The sequence below is a fragment of the Mustelus asterias genome, chromosome 9 (assembly GCF_964213995.1).
Source record: "Mustelus asterias chromosome 9, sMusAst1.hap1.1, whole genome shotgun sequence".
Classification (NCBI taxonomy): Eukaryota; Metazoa; Chordata; class Chondrichthyes; order Carcharhiniformes; family Triakidae; genus Mustelus; species Mustelus asterias.
The window spans coordinates 90,978,093-91,005,926 of NC_135809.1; the positions used below are offsets into that span (position 1 = coordinate 90,978,093).

The following is a 27,834-nucleotide window of genomic DNA, read 5'->3' on the forward strand; positions in this document are numbered from 1 at the left end:
ATCCATTCCAGTGCAGCAAAATAAAAAATGAATAGGTTCTTGAGGACAGATACATGTTAAAAATGATGACGTATAAACAAGTGGATTTTTCTACTGCATAAACTCATCTATAAGTTTCGAATGTTTGGAGGTTAAGAGTAGTGTTATACACAAATTATTGTGGTGAATGATACAATAAGTCACTCACTGTGGGTAGTAAGCACAAATGTCTGTTCCTGGTTCATGCCCAAAAACTTCTCTATTCTGAACTTTCGAGTTCTATTAATCTTCCTCAGGGTCCTGGTCTCTAGCGTATTCCTCTCTAGTCCCTGTTTTACCAATTACCCTCTCTTAAGCTCCTAAACTTCCTACTCATTTGCAGGCAGTGGCAACACCATGTAAAGAATTAGCGCACATTTAAGTTGCACTGTTGTTAGTGACTGATGGAGCATCTTCTCCATGGACTTCAGGTTTTCTCACTCAATGATAATTACATACCAGTTAAGATAGGTTTATAGGATTATCATGTTTTAGGACTATTTTGGTTTGTAAGATTTTATAGTTTGGGACTGCATCTTTAAATTTCAGAAAAATAATAGGAGTCATGTGACATTTGCTCGAGCCTGTCTGACCATAAACCTGGGCGGTTTAATTATCAATGATCAAAGGGAGAGTCAGATGATTTTGGTGTGATGGAGGTGCTGGATGCTTGGGAACAGCTGTTTCTAAATTCACAATGAAAAGAACATAAATCTGCCAAGAATCTGAAAGGTGGTAGCCACATCATGTTGTAAACAGTTGCACGGGAACAAGTCTCTTTATTTCTAAAATGAAAGGTTGTGATAACAGATTAGTATTTCTAATTGAATACAAAGCTAATGGGGGCGATTCTTCCATCTCACTGCACTGTTTTATTTAGTGCAGCGGGCTAGACGTTCGGGTCTCCACATGTCTCCCAGGGATGGATTTCCGGTGCCGTCAGCTCCGCGCCTAATATATGCAGCAGGTAATTTTAATATAATTTAAATTCTATTAGCAGGCCCAGAACTGAAATCTCCAGGCCCGCTAGACTCTCTCTCTCTCTTCCCCCCCCCCCCCCCCCCCCCCCACCCCAACCACCCCCTGCCAGGAACGCTTCACTTCAGCAGTGTTTACTTGCAGGGTGCTGGTGGCCCGACCCCACTGGAGTAAAGGGGGGGGGCAATCAAGGGCCCCCAGAGTGAGGGAGGGGATACCAGGGGTGGGGGGGGGAGAGACGGCGAGTGCCCCCTGGGCATTGCAACTTGGCAGTGTTAGCCTGGGCCCCCAGCACTGCCCAAGGTGCAAAGTGCCACCACCCGGGGGCATCTTGGCACTGCCCTGGTGGGTCCTGCTGCCACTCTGCAGTCGTGATCGGTGGGGGAGGGAGGCCAGCCAGCCATTGCGGCTGGCCATCAGGGTGGGGCAGGAGATCAAGGCGGGCCAGGAAGGGGGGGGGTAGGGTCCTGCTGGGCCTAGACATGTTCAATGGGCCAGTGATCGGACTGGCTAGCAATTGGAAGGCCAGCAAACTGTGCTTGTGCTGATCTTGGCACTGACAGATCGGTGCATGCGCAGTGGCCCCCTCAGCACTATGTTACTGGCCTCTTCAGCAGGGATAGGCCCCGCCTATTGATTTCTGGAGTGATTCACGCTAGTGGACTCTTCAATGCAGAGTGTGGGAGATTCATTTTGAAACTCCCACTGAAAAAAACCCAGCGTGGTTTGCTCCAGTTTTTACATGAATTTAACACCTAGAATTTTTGTGGGAGAATCCCACCCAATGTGTTTCCCATTGTCATGGGGAAGTGGATACAGAAATCCATTTTGAGATCAGGTTACAGGCTTCCCTAAATGTCGACAAATTTCAGAGAGGGGGTTGGAGTTGTAGTTTTGATCTTGTGGTCTGTAGCCAACTGAAAGGAGAACAAAAAGTGATAGATGTTAGCCAGCCCTGTAAACTGAGCAGCAAAAATGCAACTTTATCGATCACCATGCAGAATGTGGGTGGTAGCTCAGACTCAATCTGAAGACCAAGTACATTCATGTAGTCAAAATAAAACAGCTGGCCGAGCTAAAGCTAGAAGGAATGTTCTTGGAAACATCTTGTGGTGAAAGATAGTTTTGGGAAAGGAAAATAACAGGAGTAAACCTTTGGGGACTGGTTCCATGAGATTGGATGTCTATTTAAGAGATGGAGTAACGTAACAAAATTGGGGTTTACAGTTGACATTAAAACTGCAAAGTGGCAAACTCCAGTGGTTTGAAGTAATCTTTAGTTAATAGTGTGTTATCTTTAATCATTGATATGGTAAAAGTTATTTTAAAATACAAAATCCTTTCAGCTAATAACCAGAAGTTCAAATTGCTGTTTAAAAGTTATCAGTCTCTATAGAGATCATAATATCGCAAGTTGTAAATTTTATGATTGAATTTTGTTCATTAGATATTTCAGTTACTGAAAAAAAATGGAGAAAGCATACCATTTTTTACATGGTTAATTTGAGTGGTTCACTGGTCACCCTTCTCGAATAGGAAAGAAAATTCTAGTAAATCTGTATACCAGACAGTCAGCTGGAAGAAATTTAGTAGGCTGGGAGTTAGGTGGGAAAAATGAGCCAAATGGAAGAAAGCTTGACAGAAAAAAGCAAAAAAAGTATTACATTTATAGGAAGTGCGCTTTATGTGAAAAATACTAATAGACAAATAAAGAGAGACAGAAAGTGGAAATGCAGAAAACCAATTTGAGGATCTCTACAAGAAGAAACAGCTAGCACTATAACTATTTCTGCAAGGTTTAGAAGGGGCTTGAAAGATTTCTCCCGTATGAAAATTGACAGTGCAGTCCTGCTGCTAGCCACAGGGGGAAAAAAACTGATAACTGGGGTTACTGCATTTACATAGCATGGGAGAGAAAGAGAACAGATAGCTTTTAGAGGAATGCACTATCGTAAGTGTACCTTGAGGAAGAACATCCAGTTATGTAACATGTATAACCTAACTCTTAGAAAGTTCAGTCTTCATGTACAAGAAAGTCATAGCCATAGAAGGTGACTGAATCAGTTTGAGTGTCCGCACCTAAGTTTTTATGAGTTTGAAGTTTTTTTTTTAAATTAGTGTCACAAGTAGGCTTACATTAATACTGCAATGAAGTTGGTGAAAAATCTCCTAGTCGCCACACTCCAGCACCTATTCGGGTACGTTGAGGGAGAATTTAGCATGGCCAATGCACCTAACCTGCACATCTTTCAAACTGCGGGAGGAAACCGGAGCAATCGGAGGAAACCTACACAGACACAGGGAGAACATGCAGGCTCCACACAGACAGTGACCCAAGCTGAGAATCAAACGTGGGTCCCTGGCGCAATGAGACAGCAGTGCTGACCACTGTGCCATGTGTATGATTAATCTACCGGTTTGGGTCACACAATCCTACTCTATGATCACAAACCTACCTGTCAGCCTTCTTCAAATTTAGTGCAACTGTCTTCTTTGAGTTCTTCTCTCCCAAGTCTTCATATTCTATTGCTTCCTGTAACTTTACCTTCACAGAAAGAAAGATTCCAACAATCAAACTTTAATATAAGCTGTATTGCACTGTCTTACCCAATTGCTGTGCTCTCCTACACCACCCCACCCGATCTTGCCATTTTAATCTACAGACCATCCAATTCCCCTCATTAATGTACGATATATTGGTCTCCCATTTTCTTTATCCCTTTCAAATAATTTCTAATTGAATTAAACTTCAGCTGGACTCCAATCTGATTAGTTTGAAGTTAAATTTTCTCTCATCTTTTTAGCTCACATGACATATAGCTAAGAAAATTTAGAAGACAAAAACTTTACAAACATTCACCTGGGAAAATGTCTTACTAAAGTTAGGCCATTTGAGCAACGAAGTTTAATTCTTAGACATGGTCTTTATCAAATGAGACTTGAAAAAGGCAAAACGTAACGAAGTGCAAGAAAAGCAATACAACAAGGTCAAAAAATCAACTTTCTTGCAGAATGTGGATATCTACAAGAGAAATATTGGGGAAGTACAGAATTTCAAAGTGCAGAAATAGGAAAAAAGTGAATTTTCCTGTGTATCAGGAGAATAATCAGGAACAGCTGGATATTGTTCCTTTACAGGATACAGATCCTCTATTGAATAGGGTTTGGAAAGAAAACATGGGCAAGAATACCCCACATCAAGGCATTAAATAAAGCATTGGTAAATATTTGTTCCACTGGGCAGTGTGTGGAAGCCATGATGTGAAGATGCTGGTGTTGGACTGGGGTGAGCACGGTAAGAAGTCTCACAACATCAGGTTAAAGTCCAACAGATTTATTTGGATTCACGAGCTCTCGGAGCGCTGCTCCTTCATCACACTCACCTGATGAAGGAGCAACGCTCTGAAAGCTCATGATTCCAAATAAACCTGTTGGATGTTAACCTGTCATTGTGAGACTTCTTACAGCGTGGAAGAGCAGAGGCATTTGGGAATACAGGCTCAAGATATAAAAGGCAGCACCTGAAGTTGTTAAAGCTATAAGACAAGCTAATTGAATTCTCAAATACAAACAGAAAATATTGGAAAAACACAGCAGTCAGGCAACATCAGTGGAGGAGGAAACAGTTAATGTTTCTGGTCAACTGTTGTAACCGAATTATAAATCCATCCACTCCCCCACCTGCCAAGCTATAGAGTATTAAAGCTAAGAGGTAACGAAGAATCTATATTAAATCTTTAAGACCTGTTATAGTCCTGAGAGAAGTATTAGGGTTCCACATTAATGGGTATGTAGGGGCTCTGAAGAGAATGCATCAAATTCACGAGGAAGCTGGATGTATGTAGAAACATTAATAAGAAGGAAACCTAAAAGAATCGGATCTTTCTTATTAGAACAACATCAATGATGATGGAAGTATTTAAAATATAGAAAGGATGGAACAGAGTAAATGGCAGTGCTATCACCGATGGAGGTACAAGAACATTGGGGCATTGATACAAGATTAAATGTGAGAAACCTAAAACCGAGGCAGGAAAAACTTCTTTAGAGTTGTGAAGGTTTGAAATCCACAATGTTGAGGCAGAAATGTCAAAATTCAAGATTAGATCAGTGAAGTGCAGGAAGAAAGGGAAGCTGAAGGAATATGGGACGAGGATGGGCTATTGTGATAAGAACCATTTGCTCACATGGAACCTTTCTGATTTTCTCCTCTCTAACTGAGGTACAAACACCAATGATAATGGCAAGGGGAGAGGAGGCGAGAGAGAGAGAGAGAGAGAGAATGATAATGTCATTGAACTAGTAATCAAGAGGCCAGGCTAATGCTCCAGAGACATGGGTTCAAAACCCACCATGGAAGCTTGCAGAATTTAAATTAAATAAGTAAATCTGGAATTTAAAGCTAGTCTCAGAAATGGTGACCATGTCAACTATCAGCGATTGCTGTAAAAAGCAATCTAGATCACGAATATCCTTTAGGGATGGAAATCTGCTATCCTTATCTTGTCAGCCTACATGTCTTAATTTGATTTGTCACATGTATTAGTATATAGTGAAAAGTATTGTTTCGTGTGCACTATACAGACAAAGCATACTGTACATAGAGAAGGAAAGGAGAGGGTGCAGAATGCAGTGTTACAGTCATAACTAGGGTGTAAAAATCAACTTAATATAAGATAGATCCATTCAAAAGTCTGATGGCAGCAAGGAAGAAGCTGTTCTTGAGTCAGTCGGTACACGACCTTAGACTTTTGTTATCTTTTTCCCAACGGAAGAAGGTGGAAGAGAATATATCTGGGTTGCATGGGGTCCTTGATTTATGCTGGCTGCTCTTCCAAGGCAGCGGGAATGTGACTCCAGATCAATAGCAATGTGGTTAACTCTTAACTGTTCTCTGAAATGGTCTCGTAAGCCACTCAGTTCAAGGGCAATTAGAGATGGGCAACAAATGCTAGCTTTGCCCACATCCCATGAAAGAATAAATTAACTGTATTGTCCCTACCACTAACCTAGCTGCAATCAGCCAACTCAGCAGGCTGGGAATCAAACCACGGAATTTTCTTACTTGCCTGACTCAGTTTCTCATCATGTAAATTTACTGAGGCACTGGGGACGGATAATTTAAGTTAATGGCCGAGCATGCTGAAACCAAATTTTCAGGTGAAATGCTGGTAAATCTTGGATAGACGATTTTGTTCAATGTTTAAAGCCTTGCTCAGAGTCTGTGTTTTATTCCTGTTGTTGGTTGCCATCCCGACTACGGTTTACCACACGGGAAGTCTGATATCTATCTTGTTTAAGCATTGTTTCAGAATGATGTAGTTTTGTTTTCTTTTGTAGTATCCTTTTTATCTTTACCTTCTTGACTGGCGGCTGGAAACAATCTGAATCACGGGAATTACCATCAGTGTTGTTGTTCTCACTGTTCTGATCATTTTGTGTTTCTCTGCAAATGGGACACAAAGGATTACATTACACAGTTACCCTCCAACAACTTCATTCCTACACTTCGGGCCTCTTTTTCATCTCTTCCCCCTCTAGTGCATTATTAGCAGCTCTACCTTCAACCACCCGGGTACCACTCAGGAATGCCACACACACCCCTCACCAATGCCACCCCGCTGCCCTACTTACCCTTTTTCCTTTAAGGTTCTCCTTAAAACGTGCCTCTTTGACTAATCTTTTGATCACCTTAACCCTCCATCCACCCCAAATTGGCCTAGTGCCCTATTTTCTTTCATGACTCCATAAAGCATGTTGGGATATTCTTCTACTTTAAACATACTACATAAATGCAGGTTATTGTATGTAGAAGATCTCCTATGATGAGTTGGAGTTACTATTTTATAATTGTATGTTATCAACAAAATGTCATGATGTGGAGATGCCGACATTGGACTGGGGTAAACACAGTATGAAGTTTAACAACACCAGGTTAAAGTCCAACAGGTTTATTTGGTAGCAAAAGCCACACAAGCTTTCGGAGCTCCAAGCCCCTTCTTCAGGTGAGTGGGAATTCTGTTCACAAACAGGGCATATAAAGACACAGATTGAATTTACATGAATAATGGTTGGAATGCGAATACTTACAACTAATCAAGTCTTTAAGATACAAACAGCGTGAGTGGAGAGAGCATCAAGACAGGCTAAAAAGATGTGTATTGTCTCCAGACAAGACAGCCAGTGAAACTCTGCAGGTCCAGGCAACTGTGGGGGCTACAAATAGTGTGACATGTCACACTGGACCTGCAGAGTTTCACTGGCTGTCTTGTCTGGAGACAATACACATCTTTTTAGCCTGTCTTGATGCTCTCTCCACTCACGTTGTTTGTATCTTAAAGACTTGAATAGCTGTAAGTATTCGCATTCCAACCATTATTCATGTAAATTGAGTCTGTGTCTTTATATGCCCTGTTTGTGAACAGAATTCCCACTTACCTGAAGAAGGGGCTTGGAGCTCTGAAAGCTTGTGTGGCTTTTGCTACCAAATAAACCTGTTGGACTTTAACCTGGTGTTGTTAAACTTCTTACTGTATCAACAAAATGTGACAGGGAAAATATGATGGGGAGTGGCACAAGTTGTGAAACACTTACAGAAAATGTATTTTGTACACAAAACTTTTAAGATATTGCAGAAATCAAGAGTGGTGAAATGGGGATAACTGAAGCAAGGCATGCAGATGTAAATCAGCTACCATTTTAAACTCATGTATTTTTCCATTAATTTTAGTTATTTCCTTTATAAATTCTTATGTCCTTATTCAAATGAAAATTACCTTTGTAAAGTTGCCACTCAATTATGCCATCCTGCTGGCATAGGTCTGATTAAAGGTTTTCCTTTCAAAATTCAACTGTAAAAATCAGAAATTCAGCAAGAAACCATCTCTCTATCAATTAACCCCTGTATCTCTATCTCATTCAGTGTTAGAAATCAAGAGTCTTTTACACACGTTCATGCCATTAGCATCAACCTGTTCTGTCGAAAATGCATGATATAATTAATTAGCTTTAACTGGTGCTTATTTTCCAAAAACCAATGTTAATTAACTTCAAATTTTAATGAAGGAATTAAATGGCTTTTTTAAAAAAAAAAGAACAACTTAATGGATAAATTGAAATGTTATGAAAAGTTTTTTTTTAAATGTTGTCTGGAATCTTATTTTGATCATAAAATTCACTAACTGCGAAAAATGGCAGACAAATCTTTTTAGAAAGCAGTTTGAGTAAAATATTAAGGAAAACATTAAGTCAGTGATAAAATTCAGACTGGAATTCTCCTTCGTGCATCATCTAGTGGCATGACAGGAAATAGCACTTGGGATTTTCCTTTAAATCATCACCCAGTGCTGTGACAGCTAATGGACAAGTGTTGACACTTCAACTTTGCAGTTCCTATAGGACATGTTAACAGCAGATTTCAACATAGCACACGCATAGTGCATAGTGCTCGAAGGGCCGAATGGCCTACCCCTGCACCTATTTTCTATGTTTCTACAAGAAAATGATGCTCTGATGAGCTTGGATATGACAGAAAGTGCATGAATGGGCCACACAGACTGGAAAGTCCTAGGACATATTCCCAGTCTGTGCTCAGTTAAATGAGTTTAACACAAACAGTAATTTAGTTGAAGATCCTTGTGCCTCTGTACTATGGCCTATATGATTTCAAAACCACGGCAATATTGGTTGACTCTTAACTGTCTGCTGATATTGTACAACAAGCACTCAGTTGTATTCAAGAAAGCAGCTCACCAACACCTTCTCACTGGATGGGCATTAAATACTGGCCTTGCCAATAACACCCACAAAAACAAACTAAAAACAAAGACGCCTTGCAAAAGGACCAAAGGAAATTGCATTGACACATACTGTTTGCGGAGGACGGCTGCCAGCACCATGGCACTGTGATGATTGAAGCGACGGATTATAGCAGCATTGCTGCTCTCCTTGTTGGATTTAGAGGATGACAGCGCTGAAGTTCCATAACCCTGTGAACAACAGTTTTCACTGCAGTGAGACTGTTGATAAACAAGTTGTCACAAATACCCCTCCTACATTTAAACCATCAATCCAATCCATTTATGATGTTATACACTATATCTGAGGAGAAACATTAAAAAACATACATCATAAAACACATATGCCCAAATCAGTGTTAGCCTGCTGAATAAAAATATATAATCGGTTCCAAATATTTACTATGTCAAAGACCTGCATTTATATAGCACCTCATCATGTGCTCCAGCGTTTCACAATAATTTACATTTGAAATGCTGCTACTAATGTTGTGGAGGTAAATGCTGCAAATCTTTTACTGCAAATTGCACTAAATTGTAAAATGAATTGAATGATAGCTTAATTTTTGGGGGGATATTAGTTGAGAGAGGAATGTTGACCAGGACACCGGGAGAATGCCCTGCACATCTTCAGATAATGCTGTGGAATCTTTTACATCCACCTTGACAAACAGCACCTCAATTTATAATCTCCAACACTTATGTAAATACTGAATTGATGGAGTGTCTTTGATCCTATAATATTCAGACTCAGGTGAGTGTGCTCAAATTGAGACAGCGCATTTTCAATGCATTACAAAGTACATACAGTCTCAAGCCAACCAAACACGTGCAGTTTCCATGGGCTTGCATTCAAATCCACACAGTTTTATAGTTTCCTTCATAACATGCACATAATTTTCCCCCTTCTGCAAGCATGCATGTCTATTTGCATACCTGCATATACTCTTTTAAAGTTAAAGTTTATTCATTAGTCACAAGTTGGCTTATATTAACACTGCAATGAAGTTACTGTGAAAATCCCCGAGTTGTCACACTCCAGCACCTGTTCGGGTACACTGAGGGAGAATTTAGCATGGCTAATTCGACTAACCTGCACATCTTTGGACTGTGGGAGGAAACCAGAGCACCCGGAGGAAACCCACGCATACAAAGGGAGAACATGCAAACTGCACACAGACAGTGACCCAAGCCGGGAATTGAACCCAAGTCCCTGCCGCTGTGAGGCAGCAGTGCTAACCACTGTGCCGCAATTTATAATTGCTTGAACCACTAATCAAACTGCCTTTTGGAAGATTGAAAGGACTAGATATGGTGATGTGCAGTAATACATTATCCACTTCGACTAAAAAAAGGAGTTTCCCAAGTCACATGATAAAATCAATAGATATTTGGTAAAAAGAATATAGTAACATAGTGATTATGTTGTTAGATTAATCCAGGTCTGTGGGTTACCAATGATCCAGAAAATTGAATTCTGCAGCAGTTGGGGAAATTAAATTAATAAGTAAATAAAAGATCTGGAATAAAAGGCTAGTATCTGTACTGGTGACCATGAAACTACCAGATTGTTGCAAAAACCCATTTGGTTCATTAATGTCCTTTAGGGCAAGAAATATTCCATCCACACCTAGTCTAGCTGATGCATGACTCCAGAACCACAGCCATGGGGCACTGTGGGCCACTGGCAGCTGAACTGTATTGCACCACAATCTGGAACTTCATGGCCCAGGCTACAATTCCCATCAAACCAGGGAGACAACCCTGGAGGACAGTACGAAGAGAAGCACCAGGCATACTTAAAAATGAGGTGCCAACCTGGTGAAGTTACAACACAGGACTACATTCATGCTAAACAGTAGAAGCAACATACCGTACACAGAGTTAAATGATCCCAAAACTAAAAGATCAGATCCACAGATTCAACAGTTAATAGTCATTATGGCACAGAAAGAGACCATTCATTCAGCAATGAATGACAATACACAATTAAATAACTAACAGAAAGAGCAGGCTCCATGAATATCCCAGCATCAATGATGGCAGAAACTGTACGCAAGTAGAAAAGACTAGGCAGAAACATTCGCACCAATCTTCTCCAAACATGTCAAGGCAATGATTAATCTTGACCTTCTTCTGAGGTTCCCCATTATTACAGAAAACAGACTGAAACCAATTGAATTCACTCCACATGATTTCAAGAAATGGCTGAGCATACATGGCAAAAGCTGCAGGCTCTGTCAATATCCCAGCTGTAGACTTTTGCACTGAAATTAGCTGTGTCTCTCGGTAAGCGATTCCAGTACAGCTACAGAACTGACAGCAACCCAATAAAGTGGAAATTTGTCCAGATGTGTTACAGAACAGAATCCAATACTGCATAAACATTTTTAAAATGTTACCCTCAATGTAATTTCTTATTTTACCCTGGACTTTTCTGCTGAACGAAGCCAATGAAGATGGCTGACCTTCTGTAATTCAAAAGAACAAAATAATTCACTTCTCAGTTTTTGGAAATGTCACACCTCGTTATGTCGGAGAAGTTTCTAACAGATCAACTGGAACCACACAAACCAACTTCATAGAGAGAGCTACATGAAGGTCATTTGTATTTGATAAGCCACGGTTGTTAGTGGAGTTGGTGTGTCTAGAGACAATGACTTCATGAACACCAGACTCTCAAAAAATAACATATCTTCCAACCCGGAATGACCGAGGCGTGATCAATCCAGGACACAAAGCCAATTTCCAGACACTGGATAAACAGGTTGAACAACTGGCCCCAATCTAATCCTACTCTGCTGGAAAAATTTTGAACTATCACCTACAGAACTGCCTCTGCCTGCCTACTTCATGGTGGAGCATCAACACCGCCAGAAAAGCACCAGTCTTCAGCAAGCTGACCTCTGAAAGAATTCCTGATTGGGCTTTGATTTTAGACTGTGGAACTCATGTAAAGCAATATTATTTTCCTCTGCGGTCCCTGCACTATATTAACTCCTACCAAGAGAGAAAATGCTGAAAAATCTCAGCAGGTCTGGCAGCATCTGTAAGGAGAGAAACAAGCTGACGTTGAGAGTCCAGATGACCCTTTGTCAAAGCTAAAAGGCATAGAAAGTGGAAGCTAGAAAGGGTCATCTGGACTCGAAACGTCAGTTCTTTTCTCCCGTTACAGATGCAGCCAGACCTGCTGAGATTCCCAGCATTTTCTCTTTTGGTTTCAGGTTCCAGCATTCGCAGTAATTTGCTTTTATCCTATATTAATTCCTTTTCTCTGTCCCTCCCTTTACTGTATGAATACGGAGTGGGAAGTTGCAGACACTCTTTTTTGCATTTTGTGTGCAATAAACTAATCTTCTGAGTTAATCTTAACTTGACTTTGCTGTGAGTTATTGGTAGAAATCGGATCACACAAAAACCAAGGGGTGGGAAATATACCACCGCTTATTCAAAAAAAAAATCAAAACACTTTCTGCTTACGGACAAGTGGGAAGAGGAAGAATCAGTATAGTTTGAACTCACTCCCTCCTATCTGTAACCTACATCTTGACCAAAAAGAAACAGAAAAAAAATCCAATCTGAACAATTAGCATCCCTTCAGTCTTTTTTTAAACAAAGTAATAAAAAGTGTCATCAGTGATAACAAACAGCTCATAGTTAGCTATAACCTGCTCACTGATTCTCAATTTGGGTCCTGCCAGGGCCACTCGGCTCCAAACCTCATTACAACCATGATCTAAACATGGACAAAAGAGCTGAATCGTAGAGGGCAAGGTTAAAGCGACAGTCACTGATATCAAGGCAGCATTTGGCCGAATGTGGCATCAAAGATCTCTGGCAAAATTAAAGTCAATGGAAATCAGGGGGGAATAACTCTCCACTAGTGGTTCACGAAGGCCAATCATCTCAGACTCAATACATCACTGCAGGAAAGTAGTGTCCTAGACCAATCCACCTTCAGCTGCTTTTTCAGTGACCTAACCTCCATCATAAGGTCATGGGTGGAAATGTTCATTCATAATTGCACGTTCACTCCCATTTGTAACTCCTCAAATAATGACCGCCTATGTCCACATACAGCAGGAACTGGACAACATTCGGACTTGGGATGTAACATTCACACCACACAAAACGCCAGGCAATGGGCATCTCTCAACAAGCAATAATTCAACCATATCCCCATGATATTTAATGTCATTGCTTTCGCTGAATCACATGCCATCAAATTCCTGTGGTTACCATTAACCAGAACCCTGAACTGTACTAGTCACATAAAAACTGCAGTCACAAGAGCAGGTCAGGGGTTGGGAATTATTTGGTCAGTAATTCACATTATGTCTCCCCAAAAACAATTTCACTATCTATAAGGCCCAGGTCAAGAATGTGATGGAATCCTCCCCACCTGCCTGGATAACTGTAGCTCCAATAGCACTCTAGGGCAACCTGTTTCAGGAAAAAGCAGCCCATCGGTATCCCAGTTATCACCTTATACAGTTATTCCCTCCACCATGAACACTGTGGTATGTACACCATTTACAAGATGCACTGCAGGAACTTACCAAGGGTTTGATAGCACCTCACAAACCTGCAACCTCTACCACATAGAAAAACAAGGTAATGCACAGATGGGAACACAGCCAACTGCAACTTCACTTTTAAATCCAAAACAATCCTGACCTGAAAATATACTGCCATTTCTTCTTTACTGAATCAGCACTCACATCCCATGACTGAACAACAACAAACTTACATTGATATAGTTTCTTTAACTAAGGCCACCTTCCGGACAAATGTGAGGTAATGCATTTTGGAAGGTCTAATACAGATAGGAAATATAAGTAAATGGCAGAACCTTTAAGAGTATTCATAGGCAAAGGGATCTGGGTGTACAGATACACAGGTCACTGAAAGTGGCAATGCAGGTGGAGAAGGTAGTCAAGAAGGCATATGGCATGCTTGCCTTCATCGGCCGGGGCATTGAGTTTAAAAATTGGCAAGTCATGTTGCAGCTTTATAGAATCTTAGTTAGGCCGCACTTGGAATATAGTGTCCAATTCTGGTCGCCACACTACCAGAAGGATATGGAGGCTTTGGAGAGGGTACAGAAAAGATTTACCAGGATATTGCCTGGTATGGAGGGCATTAGCTTTGAGGAAAGGTTGGAGAAACTTGGTTTGTTCTCACTGGAGCGACGGAGGTTGAGGAGAGACCTAATAGAAGTCTACAAGATTATGAGAGGCATGGACAGAGTGGATAGTCAGAAGCTTTTTCCCAGGGTGGAAGAGTCAATTACTAGGGGGCATAGGTTTAAGGTGCGAGGGGCAAGGTTTAAAAGAGATGTACGAGGCTGATTTTTTACACACAGAGTAATGGGTGCCTGGAACTCGTTGCCGGGCGAGGTAGTGGAAGCGGATATGGTAGTGACTTTTAAGGGGCGTCTTGACAAGTACATGAATAGGATGGGAATAGAGGGATTATGGTCCCCGGAAGGGTAGGGGGTTTTAGTCAAGTCGAGCAGCATGGTCGGTGCAGCCTTGGAGGGCCGAAGGGCCTGTTCCTGTGCTGTAATTTTCTTTGTTCTTTTTCCATCTACATAACAAATCCCGACTTTATTCCTGCCTGAACTCATCTGCTACTGAAACACTCATCCACGCCCATTCCAATACATTCTTGGCCATTCTCCCACTTTCCACCTTCTGTAAACATTGGGTCATCCAACACTCCGCTGCTCATGTCTTAACTCGCATCATATCTCTTTCACTTATCACTTCTGTGTTTGCTTACCTACATTGGTTTCTAGTTAAGCAACAGCTTGTTTAAAATGCTCATCTCTGCTGCCACATCTTTGAATGGACTCACCTGTCCCTATCTCTATAATCTCCTCCCTCCCTACAACATTCCAAGATATCCATGCTGCTTCAATCCTGGCCTCTACTATTCCTGACTTTAACCACTCCATCACTGGCGGCCATACCTTTTGCAGCCAAGCCCTTGGTTCTGGAATTTCCTCCTGAAACCTCTACCAATCACTCCTCCTTTAAGGTCTTCCTGAAACCCAACATTTTGGACATCTATCCCGATATCTCATTTGGAGCTTGGAATTCAATTTTGCTAACGCTCCTATGAGGCACCTTGGATGATTTAATTACATTAAAGATGCTATATAAATATGAGTGGTGGCTGTTCTAGTAATAAAAGTCCCAAGAGATTTTGTAGGATGATATTACAATGGGTGACCAAAAGCTCGATCTAAGAGGTAGGTTTTACAGAGCATCTTAAAGGACAAGGAGGTTTAGGGAAGGGTTTCCAGACTTTAGTGCCTTGCAGCAGAAGGCACAGCCAAGAATGATGGAGACATGCAAGATACTAGGTTTGGAGGAGCACAAAGATCCCCTAGGGTTGTGGTGCTACGAGGTGTTACAGAGAGGGAAGTGATGCCATGAATGGATTTGCAAACAAGGATAAAAATATTAAAATACAGGCATTGCCAGACTGGGAACCAATGTAGGTAAATAAGCACAAGAGTGATGGGTGAATGAGACTTGTCGCAAGTTAGGATATAGGCTGCAGAATTTTAGATGACAAATTTATGGAGGGTGGAAGATGGGAAGCTAACCAGCAGCATGTTGGAATCCCTAGGGAGACAGGATCCATTTATGGGAGAGAATGGTGATGTTGAACTTGATAGACTATATTGTGAAACTTGAATATTAGTCACTCGCACACTTTTTAAAAAAACATATTTTTACAGTCCCCACAATTTATATCATTCATTCTCATTGCAAGCAGATTCTATGTCAAGCAATTAACTCGGACTATTAGTGTAAGTATCAGCTACAATGCTAAGTATGCTGGCTATTTTAGGCATATGTTCGGAATTTTTCTTTCTTGTTTTGCCACTTCAGTTGTCTTCCATTCACTTGGATATGATAGTTTCCATGAGCAGCCATGCAATTAAATAGCCCAAAGTAGAATTTTAATTGTTGCTTTGGTCCTATAGTACTGCCTCTTCTTCCTATGGAGCCTACACTAAATCTTTTTGTCTCACTGTACCCCCACTCATCCCAATGGTTCAGCAGATTAATTGCAGATGTAGACCCACTCTCAAGAGTGGCCTCTGAGCAAATAATTGCCTGCCACCATGAAAAGGAAAGAACATGGAATCAAGGTTTGGAACCACACAAATTGGTCTCAATGCTGTTATTGTTAGGACAAGGGTAGTTGGTTGCACAGCTGCTGACTGCCTTCCTCTCTACTTGTTATACTGCTCACTGCCAAATTACTTAAACACTGAAGTACCCGCTGTTTAAGTGTTGGATTGCATGGTACAGCAAACACATTATTCACATGCCCTGTTGAACCACTGGCACAAAGTAATGCTCACCTCACCCAATGATTTATCCTCCAGCGATGTCAAATCCACCAGAGGGTTCTTCACTCCCTGACTAACCAGTGTCTTCAAACCTGATCAGAGAAAAATATCACAGCATCTCCTCTCAGACAACACAAGTGGCGTCACTGTATTGCAGAGCACCATTCAAGTAACAAAAATGAAAGGTTAATCACAAGGCATCAAGTAACATTTGACCTGTTTTCATCCGATCTATAATTCAAACTCATTTGTGGATGAGAAAATAAAACCAACAAAAACCTTGCTATGGGAAGTTTCAGACTTTACAGTAGACAAAAACTGCTCAGGGAATAGGTCTCTACTAATTTCAACCAGTTATAATTTGATTCCAGGCTAAGTCTATTGTTTAGGGTTCCTGTACATAAAGTAAAGTAAAAGCTTATTTATTAGTCACAAGTACGTTTACATTAACACTGCAATGAAGTTACTGTGAAAATCCCCTAGTCGTCCATCAAGGAAGGTCACCTCAGCACCTCACTGTACCGCAAGCCCACGGATAACCTCACAATGCTCCACTTCGCCAGCTTCCACCCTAAATACGATAAAGAAGCCATCCCCTATGGACAAGCCCTCCATATACACATGATCTGCTCAGACGAGGAGGAATGCAATAGACATCTACAGACGCTGAAAAATGCCCTCATAAGAACAGGATATGACACTCCACTCATCGATTGACAGTTTTGACGCGCCACAGCGAAAAACCGCACCGACCTCCTCAGAAGACAAACACGGGACATGCTGACAGAGTACCCTTCGTCATCTAATACTTCTGCGGAGCGGAGAAACGACGACATCTTCTTCGGAGCCTTCAACATGTCATCGAAAAAGACGAACATCTCGCCACGGCCATCCCCACACCCCCATTACTTGCCTTCAAACAACCGTGCATCCTCAAACAGACTATTGTTCGCAGCAAACTACCCAGCCTTCAGGAGAACAGACACCACACAACCCTGCCACGGCAACCTCTGCAAGACGTGCCGGATCATCAACATGGATACCACCATCACACGTGAGAACACCACCCACCAGGTACATACTCATGCGACTCGGCCAACGTTGTCTACCTGATACGCTGCAGGAAAGGATGTCCCGAGGCGTGGTACATTGGCGAGACCATGCAGACGTTACGACAACGGATGAACGGACACCTTGCAACAATCACCAGGCAGGAGTGTTCCCTTCCAGTCGGGGAATACTTCAGCAGTCAAGGGCATTCAGCCTCCAATCTTTGGTTAAGTGTTCTCCAAGGCAGCCTTCAAGGCACACGACAACACAGAATCGCTGAGCAGAAACTGATAGCCAAGTTCCTCACACATGAGGATGGCCTCAACCAGGATCTTGGGTTCATGTCACACTATATGTAATCCCCACCATTTGGCCTGGGCTTGCAAAATCCTACTAATTGTCCTGGCTTGAGACAATTCACACCTCTTTAACCTATGATTATCCCTCTCTCCACTCGCACAGTCTATACCTGTAAAGAGACTTCAATACCTGTAAAGGCTCGCATTCCAGCCATTATCTTGCAATTAGGTCTTTGTCTATATATGCCGCGTTTGTGAAATCTACCTCTCCTCTCACCTGTTGATGTGTAGGTTAGAGGGATTAGCGGGTAAATATGTGGGGGTAGGGCCTGGGTGGGATTGTGGTCGGTGCAGACTCGATGGGCCGAATGGCCTCCTTCTGCACTGTAGGGTTTCTATGTTGAAGGAGCAGCGCTCTGAAAGCTCGTGATTCCAAATAAACCTGTTGGACTTTGACCTGGCATTGTGAGGCTTTTTACTGAGCCCACCCCAGTCCAACACCAGCATCTTGACATTCAGCAGCATTACCATTGTTTAATCTGCCATCAACATCCTGGGGTGGGTTACCATTGACTAAAAATGCAGGTGGAGTAGCAAGATCAGGTCAGAGGCTGGGAATTCTGCAGTGAGTAACCTCACCTCAAGACTCCCCAAAGCCTGTGCACCATTTACAAATCACAGTTAGGAGTGTGACGGAATACTCCCCACTAGCTTGGATAAGTGCAGCTCCAACAACACTCAAGAAGCTCAACACCATTCGAGGCACAATGTCTGCTTGAGCAGCACCCCATCCACCACTCCATTCAATGTTCACTCCATTTCCAACCAGCAAACAGTGTCTGCATTGTGTACCACGTACAAGATACACTTCAACAATTCACCAGCATCTTCCAAATCCATTTGACACCACCACCTAGAAAAACAAGGGAACACTACCAATGGGAACACTACTAATTGCAAGTTTCCCTCCATGTCAGATCTCCCGAATTGGAAATATAATTGCCATTTCTTTAATGTCATTGGGTCAAAATCCTGGAATTCCCTTCCTGACAGCATTGAGGATGCAGCCACACAACATGGGTCAAGATAGTGACTCACACCACTTTCTCAAGAGAAATTAGGGATGGACAATAAATGTTAGCCTTGCCAGAGAAGCACACTTCCCACGGATGAATAATAAAAAACTTATCCTATTTTATGTATGTGCAGATCCATTTACTCTCCATATTTGCATCTACTGAAGTTTCTGCTTTGAATTTAAGGCTCACCTTTCTCATCAATCCTGGCACACTCAGAGAAGAGATCCTTAGAGCCAGCGTTGATCCTGTCCCTATGGAAGTAGTGGGACTGAAAGAAGCGAGTCCAGAATTCCTTCTCTGTCATATTGTGAGGAACATTCTCTGCATACTTCTGTTTCACTGTCAAACAAAGTAAGAGTATCACACAATCATCTGGGTCAAAAATGGTGACTGTTCTATACAGACTGCTTACCAGCAGACATGTTGCCCATAGCTCACTATTTGTCCTATCCAAATTCATAAGCTTTCTGCTGATGTTGCACTCACCTGCAGGATAGGTCCTAAAAATTGATTCAATGATGTCAGAGGTCAGATTATACCTGAGGCCATTACAGCCATCGGTCTGTGGCCGGATGTCCGCCTGTGAGGAAAGCAGGAAACAATTACATTTCAGATATTGCAGTATACAAGAATAAGTGGTTACTTCAAACTGCATTTAAACTTATGAAAAAATAAATTTCTATAAAAAAGCAGTCAGCCTCTGCAGACACTTCATACCCAGACTCCCAGCCTCAGTACACCTGTATTCTCTCCCCTTCACTGACACTATCACACTCTCCTGGAACTTCCCCCTGCAATCTAAGCACACATACATATATATTGGTTTACTAATAAATGTAGTTTTTCCTTCACCAGTGTTGAATTATTAGGAACATTAGGAAGAATAATAATACTTCTCCATTAGTCATGATCATAAATCAAACATGTAGAAAACAAGCTAAGTTCATGAGTTATAGGAGCAGAATTAGGCTATTCTGCCCTCCAGTTTGGTCCGCCATTCGATCATGGCTGATATGCTCTTCATCCCCATTACCCTTCAACCCATTGCCAATTAAAAATCTGTCTAAGTCCTCCTTAAATTTACTCACTGTCGCAGCATTCACCGCACTTTGGGGTAGCAAATTCCAGATTCACAATCCTTTGAGAGAAGTAGTTTGTCCTCAGCTCTGTTTTAAATTCGCTACCCCTTATCCTAAGACTATGATCTCTCATCCTAGAATGCCCCACCAGCGGAAGCACCCGCTCTACGTCTACTTTATCCATACCTTTTAGCATCTTGTATACCTCAATTTGATCTCCCCTCATTCTTCTAAATTCCAGAGAGTATAGGCCTAAACTGTTCAATCTCTCTTCATACAATAAACCCCTCATCTCTGGAATCAATCTAGTGAACCGCCTGTGAACTGCCTCCAATGCCACTACACCTTTCCTCAAGGGGATCAAAACTGTGCACAATACTCCAGGTGAGGCCTCACCAATGCCTTGTATAGTTGCAACAAAACTTCCTTATCTTTATATTCTATTCCTTTAGCTATAAATGCCAACATTCCATTCACTTTCTTTATTACTGCTGTAACTGCATGCTAGTTTTCTGCGACTCACGAACGAGGACACTCAGATCCCTCTGCTCCGGAGCACCACAAAGTCTGCCCCCATTTAGACAATAAGTCGCCTTCCCATTTTTCTGACCAAAATGCATGACCTCACACTTATCCACGTTAAACTCCATCTGCCACATTTTGGCTCTCTCTCCGAACCTATCTATATCCATTTGTAAGGTTCTTATTTCCTCATTGCAACTCACAGTCCTGCCTATTTTTGTGTCATCTGCAAATTTGGCTATAGAGCCTTCATTCCCTGTATACAATTTAATATAAATTGTAAATAGCTGGGGCCCAAGGACCGAACCCTGTGGCACCCCACTAGTTACTTCTTGCCATCCAGAAAAAAATCCATTTATCCCACTCACCTGATCCCACCTTTGGTAGCACTCACCTGATGAAGGAGCGGCACTCCAAAAGCTCATGCTACCAAATAAACCTGTTGGACTTTAGCCGTGGGCGGCACAGTAGCACAGTGGTTAGCACTGCTGCTTCACAGCTCCAGGGACCTGGGTTCGATTCACCGCTTGGGTCACTGTCTGTGAGAAGTTTGCACATTCTCCTCGTGTCTGCGTGGGTTTCCTCCGGGTGCTCCGGTTTCCTCCCACAGTCCAAAGATGTGCGGGTTAGGTTGATTGGCCATGCTAAAATTGCCCCTTAGTGTCCTGAGATGCATAGGTTAGAGGGATTAGTGAGTAAATATGTAGGGATATGGGGGTAGGGCCTGGGTGGAATTGTGGTCGGTGCAGACTCGATGGGCCAAATGGCCTCTTTCTGCACTGTAGGATTTCTATGATTCTATGAATCTGGTATTGTAAGACGACTTACAGTGCCTACCCCAGTCCAACACCGCCAACTCCACATCATATTACCTTTTTAGTATCCCTTTGTTTATGTTTGAAAGTTTCCCAATCTTCCAGCCTGCCACTGGCCTTTGCAATATGGTATACCTTAGCTTTTGTCTTTATATTGTCCTTGACCTCCTTGTTTAGCCATGGATGTTTTTTTACCCCCTTACCATCTTTCTTCCTCACTGGGATATATTTTACTTGTGAGGACTTGAGTATCTCCTTAAACAACTGCCACTGCTCATCCACTGTCCTACCTTTTAGCCTTCCTGCCCACTCTACTTGGACCAAATCTGTCCTCATGCCAATGTAATTTTCTTTAATTCCAGAACGCTAGTGTGGGATTCCACTTTCTCACCCCAAAGGTCACTACTCCCTAGAGGATCCTTAACTATGAGGTTATCAATTAATCACTCCTCATTACACAATACCAAATCCAGAGTAGCCTGCTCCCTGGTTGATTCCGCAACACACTGTTCCAAGAAACAATCTCTAATACATTCAATGAACTCTGCTTCAAGGCTATCCTTGCCAATTTGATTTTTCCAATCTATGTGCATATTAAAATCACCCATGATTATTGCCTTTCTTGCAAGCTCCCAGTATTTCCTGATTTATACTGTGCCCTATACAAGTACTTCTTTCCTTTGCTATTTCTTATTTCCACCCAGACTGATTCCACATCTTGATATCCCGTGCTTATGTCATTTCTCATTACAGCACTGATCTCTTTCTTCACCAGCAAAGTACACCACCTCCTTTCCAAAATGCTGAGTACCCTTGGGTATTCAATTCCCAGACCTGGTCTCCTTGTAACCATGTCTCAGTAATCGCCACCAAATCAGACCCTTTTGTTTCTATTTGCACCGTTAACTCATTAATTTTGTTCCGAATACTTTGTACATTTAGATACAAAGCTTTTAAATTTGTTCTCCTGGTAAATTTCCCTATTCTTTTATAATTCCTTGATGCAGAAAGACATTTACCCGTTCTGTCCGTCTCTTGTATTATCACCAAACAGCATACAATATGCAAAGATAACTGACATAAAGCTTGCAATGGGCTTTTGCATATTAGGCCCACAATGAATCCTCACCAGGAATGCAGCAGAGATTCCAATATCCTGCTTGTTACCGGACGCAGAGTTATCCACGGAATTCCCAGTCAGACGGTTAGCCCAGAATTCCTCGGCACTGATTACCTGGCTCACTACCAAGTCTTTATAGAGTTGAAAGAGAACTGGATCCTCCTGAAGCATTCTAGCATACAGAAACACAGGAATTCAGAATATAAATGGATGACAGTGTTTGGATACAACACTGGAAGATTGTTCATTTTTTGGGTTTATTTGTTACCTAGTGCCAAGACAGAATTTTACAATCATCACTGGTAACTCCCAAACTCCAGAACCCAAGACTCAACTATCAGATAGGAGGTTGAGCAAAGAACTCGAACTGGGCCATCAATACCTCAGAGTGCAGATATTTTATCCTAAAAATTACTTTGAAACCTGGATTTTCTCAAATTGAAAGGGCAAATTAATAGCACCTATTGCACACTGTTAATTCAGAGATTCTGGTTAGTCGATTCTGCATTCATTTACTAAACTATACATGACATATTTTTCTGTCATTCACAATACCAAAAGTAAGCTAATCGTAGGTCATGTGGTTGTGTGTGGAGTGTATTTGCTGCAGACATAGCTACTGTTTGGTACTTTGCCCAAGTGGCCATCAAGTAGATGTGAGCCTAAATCATGAGAAGCATCAGTTTATCCAAAGTCTGACAATGCACAACATTTACACGTTGTGGAGATGCCGGCATTGGACTATGGTGTGCATAGTAAGAAGTCTCAGCACCAGGTTAAAAGTCCAACAGGTTTATTTGGAATCACGAGCTTTTGGAGCGCTGCTCCTTCATCAGGTGAGTCTTCCCTGATGAAGGAGCTGCGCTCTGAAAGCTTGTCATTCCAAATAACCTATTGGACTTTAACCTGGTGTTGTGAGACTTCTTACTGTAACATTTACACATGCACACTTTCCAACAAGGATCACCAAATATCCATTAAGGACCAAAAACTCTGGCCAATTAGCCCACATTTAGTGCAAGGAAGTGAAAGCAACCACAGCAACTGCTTTCCTGGCTAAGTAAGCAAAACTGAACTAAACCTAGAGCCATGTGACTTTTATGGCTCAGTTACATTCCGCCTTAAAAGCTTGAAACACCTGCATTGATCTTCAGACATAAATAAAATATCACACACAAAGAAAATTCATCAGCTCTCCTATTAGGGCCAATAAGATTTCCTCTCAACTGGTTTTAAGTAGTAATCCAGTTTTGTGGTTGAGATAACTACCATGAGACATTCAAGGTCAAACCAATTTTCTATAAATTCCTCAACTGGATTAGGACAATGGAATTTGCTGAGTGTTTCCATGTCCACCTATGATTGAAGATGTTTCGAATATGTTCTGTATTTTCCCTCCCTGTACCTGTTCTTTTCCTCCAGTTCCTTGTTTGCTTTTTTCTTGAACTTGGGGAGCAGCTGTTGGAGCAAGTCCTTAGCAGCGTCACGGTCTTTGGCTGCTGCACTAGCACTGTTATCATTGGTGAAATGGAAGATTGTCGTGTCTCCTGTATGTAAAATCAGCTGAAGCTGAACTTTTGCTTTCCCTTCAGGGCTTATCTTCTGACCTGGAATTCAACCAACACCTTGAATTCAGACTGAAGAAATTATTACAATAGGACATTTCAATCTATTGACCTCAAGTAGAGAACATAAAGAGACAAAATATTAACTGGCATTGAAAAAAATCTACAGATTATTTTTTAAATGAATGTTTTGTTCATCTGTGCAAATATTTTTTAAGCTGGAGAATAAAATATCTTAAAGCATCAAGCTGCCAGGAAAAATGGGGATGACATGAAAATATCAGGGAAATTCAATAAATTGGAATGTTTCCTGCTGGTTAATTTCAATTTTGGAAAATATAAACTGCTTAAGGCAGGGACAGTTTAGTTATGCTAATAACACTAGTGTATTTTATATTTTGTGAGCCAAACAACATTGCAAACTGATGTTTACGCAAGGCAAGCTGGTAACAATGGTGAACAGAACATAAAGGATTTTGAATAAAGGGTCAGAAGTTCAAAGGAGACAAGGTGTGAACTGTGCATTTGCACTCTAAAAGATAGACTCACAAAATGAAAGTAATTAAGTTTGAATTCTGAAGAAGTTAGTTCAGATAAAGGAAGGTCAACAGGGAAAACTATATCAAGAGGTGATTAATTAGGATAACTGCTTCAGACTTCAGAAACAGCGGGAATAGCTGTCTTACTCCCAGCAAGCTTCGTCTGTGAAAAAACCCATCCTAAGAAGCCAGTTGTTTGTTTTACCTCAGAAGCAAACCCAAATATATAACTGCCTGGTATGGTAACATTTACTGAATTTTAAAAATCTATAAGATGTTGTGGAATGTTCAGGCAGAAATAGCTCTGAAGGTAGTGCAATAAAGATTGTTTGGAACTAAGTAAAGTTAGTGATACTGTGTATAGCCATTGTTTTAGTTCAGAGTACTTCCAGCTTTTTGTACAGTTGTTTATTTATTGCTTAATAAATATTTATTTTTACTTAAAATAGTCACAAAATGCTTGGGATTTTCTCTTTAAAATAAAATGTAAAATTATTTTACATTCTCTGGATTTCAAACCTTTCCTCACATTATATTACATTGCAAAATACAGTTGAGGGCAGTTGTTTCCCTTCTGGGATTTGGAATAACCCAGCATTTACCATCAGCCATGTTTTTAACAAAGCACTCCAAGGCAAGTTAGAACATCAGTACCACCTTCCATTTCCTACACCAGCTCCACTTTGACCTGTGAGATTGCTTGCCTAGAGCCAGTCTTGTATAAAGGCCCATATTAACCAGAAACTAGACTGTAACTAATTTCAGCCTTAGCAAAGCAGAAGTTAACCCTGATAATCAAGAATGGATTTAAAATCAGAAATGGAAAACAAATCCTAATGTTAAATAATTTACTTCAGAATATCTAGAGCAGGTATAGCTCAGCCAGATGCAAAGTAAAGCTCTCTCTCTCTACTCTGCCCCAGCTGCAGAAAAGCAATGAACTGACAGCTTTCCCATTTCCCCAACATCCCTTTGTCCTTTGATGCAATATTACAATATTGGGTAGGGTATTACAAGTTGGGTCAGAAAAATAAACTGAGGAGGGCAAGTGGAGTGGTTAGTAAGAAAGGGTGTAAAAATTGAGACAATGTGATTTAGGCTCATGCAAAATTCAAGTCACTTTGGACAGAGATATGAATCATAAAGGGATACAAATACAAAATATATATCTTGTTGTTCAATATAAATGTAATACTGTGAACATCCCATACCAAAATTCTTTAGAATATTATTTCACAAATTTGCACCCTGAAGTATGCAAATAGCAAAACTCCTTCTGCATTGTCCTAATCTTCTACAAGCTCCATTGTGACATGTTTCATTCTTCACATCTCCAATCTTGTGGCCTCTCCAAGAGAGACTGCTAGTTTAGCAGCAATTGCTGAAAGGTTAGAGGGAGTTCTGTACTATGGAACAATGCTTTTTAGGAACTGGGCTCATTTTAAAACATTGACTTTACACAAGATCTTTACAGCCAGAAGTAAGAGAAGATTTTCAATACTATCAGCTTGGACTAGATTTGCGTTCAAATTAAAAATTGACAGGCCAGTGACAAATACCTCACTGTCCAGACTCCTCCTTTGACCAAAATACTTACAGCGGATATCTGCATACATATGGCTAATGACAAAGCGATCCTTCCCCTCTGGTGTCCACGCTACACGCTCTGCCATCAGATATAGGGCCCCATCCTGTTTTTTGTGCCGCACTTTCTTCACAATTAGCAGAACCTCCTCTGATGAAGTGGCCATGATGAACAGTTTATGAGATTCTGCAAAGAGTACACAAAGTTTGGCACTTAATTTACATAGTTAATTTAAGCCTACAAAACAAACAAGTCCAGACTCAATTAGCTCCCAATGTTTCATATGCCTAATGTAAGACAGTCCAATTGTTTCAGGACACTAACTGCTGCTACACTATTTAACCTGGCCATAACCTCATGACTAACATTTTCTTTTCATAGTGAAGCACCCCAGAACAGATCAAAGAACATTACAAAGATAAATATTTACTTCTCAAGCATACCTAGTTAGAAATAGAATTCTGTCAAGAAACACAATCACTGGAACCATTTAAAGAAACAGCCAGATGCTGCAATGGGAAGTTGGTGGATTTGATAATCTGAAAGAATATGATCAAATAGCTATCTTGCTAATCCAGTGTTTGCTATAAAATATTCAGCTGTGTTTAGGACAGCTCCTTTAAAATGTTGCAAATAACCATTAACTTAATTGTCCTTTCATTTTTCACATGTAGCCCTTTCTTAAGAAATATTTTTGTTAAATGTTGACAATATGCAAGATCTGGTTTGGTTTAATGGTGCACAGCTCTGAATTTTGAAAAAACATACACAGCTGAAATGGTAGTAGTGTTACTCATACACTGTGTTTACAGCCATCAGGAAAAGGTTTAGCCTGAAATCAGCGATCCGTGTCACAAGTGCCTTCCAACATATTCTATCCATTCTAATCTTTCTTATCTTCTTCCTCTATCACTCAGATCATTGCTTCTTTGACTCTTTTTCTGTTGTACATTAAATTTGTTAGTGTCCTGCACTCTGGACCTGGAGGCACTGAGCACCAATCCAGAGTGATTCCTGCAAATTCTGTCCTGCCAATACAGAAAACATATGGAATTACTTGAACTGGATGCAGCAACAGAGTTAGTATGTACAACTGGCCTCAGCATGGGGGGGTGTGGGAGAGAAGAAAGTGCTCTCTGGGTACTTTCCCTGGAAAATATGTATGTACAGCAGCAGGCTTAGCTGAGCAGCCTGACCAAATAATGTAAATAATGGATATTTACCAGAAGTGAGATACCAAAGGGCAGACAACCTTTGACCTTCAGCATGAGCAACGTCTTCAGGAGCAAGAAAGGGAACTGGAGAGACAAAAAACATGTTTGCATGAGGAAAAGATTTTAGATATTTCCATTCAACTGAGACAAGAGGAATGCTTTCAGTGAAATCTGATAGGGTTCTGCACTCTCGACCAGAATAAGCAAAAATCAAGCTTGACAGGACAATTAGAAAAGGGACAAAATCATGCTTATAGGAATAATTGTTACAGGACAGTCTCAGTGATGTAGAAATAAGGGAGGGTAGATATAAGACAACTTCAATGACAGACACCGGGTGGGAGATGGATATACGATTTGCCAAATGATTTGAGTATAGGCAAGTGTGGTGCAGATAATGAATAAACCTTCCTCCTTTAAGAGCCTCAACACGTCTTTAAGGGCTCTGAAATCTCCTCTGATCTATGGAATACTTTATTACACTAGGCAGCTATCTCAGTACAACAGGCTAATTGTTGACCAAGATTATATTGGCAATCGGACAAAAAACAAATCACACTTTAATGCATGTGATACAGTCCTTGGGTACTATTCTGATCCAGCAATATCTTAATTTTAAAATTCTCATCTTTACTTTCAAATCCGCAATGACACTTCACCTTTTCTGTAACCTTCTTCAGCCCTACGTCTCTGAGACCTATTTGCTTTTCCAATTCTAACCTCTTGTGCATCCCTGATTATAATCCCTCCACCACCGATGCCTTCAATTTGCTTGGCAACAAATTCTGGATTTCCTTCCCTAC

General features: G+C 41.1%; 1 protein-coding gene across 2 annotated transcripts in view; it reads right to left on the minus strand.

Moving 5' to 3' along the window:
• The window catches only part of gtf2h1 (general transcription factor IIH, polypeptide 1), a 62,325-nt gene that overhangs the window by 15,998 nt on the left and 18,493 nt on the right, over positions 1-27,834 (minus strand). For both annotated transcript variants that reach the window (XM_078220516.1, XM_078220517.1), the window contains exons 2-11: positions 27,041-27,115; positions 25,830-26,003; positions 23,534-23,735; positions 22,138-22,300; positions 19,079-19,172; positions 18,782-18,931; positions 16,177-16,256; positions 8,866-8,984; positions 6,355-6,442; positions 3,453-3,541 (exon numbers count right to left, since the gene is read on the minus strand). In XM_078220516.1, coding sequence (XP_078076642.1) covers positions 3,453-3,541; positions 6,355-6,442; positions 8,866-8,984; positions 16,177-16,256; positions 18,782-18,931; positions 19,079-19,172; positions 22,138-22,300; positions 23,534-23,735; positions 25,830-25,983 — 1,139 coding nt within the window. In that variant the 5' untranslated portion in view covers positions 25,984-26,003; positions 27,041-27,115. The remainder of the gene's footprint in view (positions 1-3,452; positions 3,542-6,354; positions 6,443-8,865; positions 8,985-16,176; positions 16,257-18,781; positions 18,932-19,078; positions 19,173-22,137; positions 22,301-23,533; positions 23,736-25,829; positions 26,004-27,040; positions 27,116-27,834) is intronic.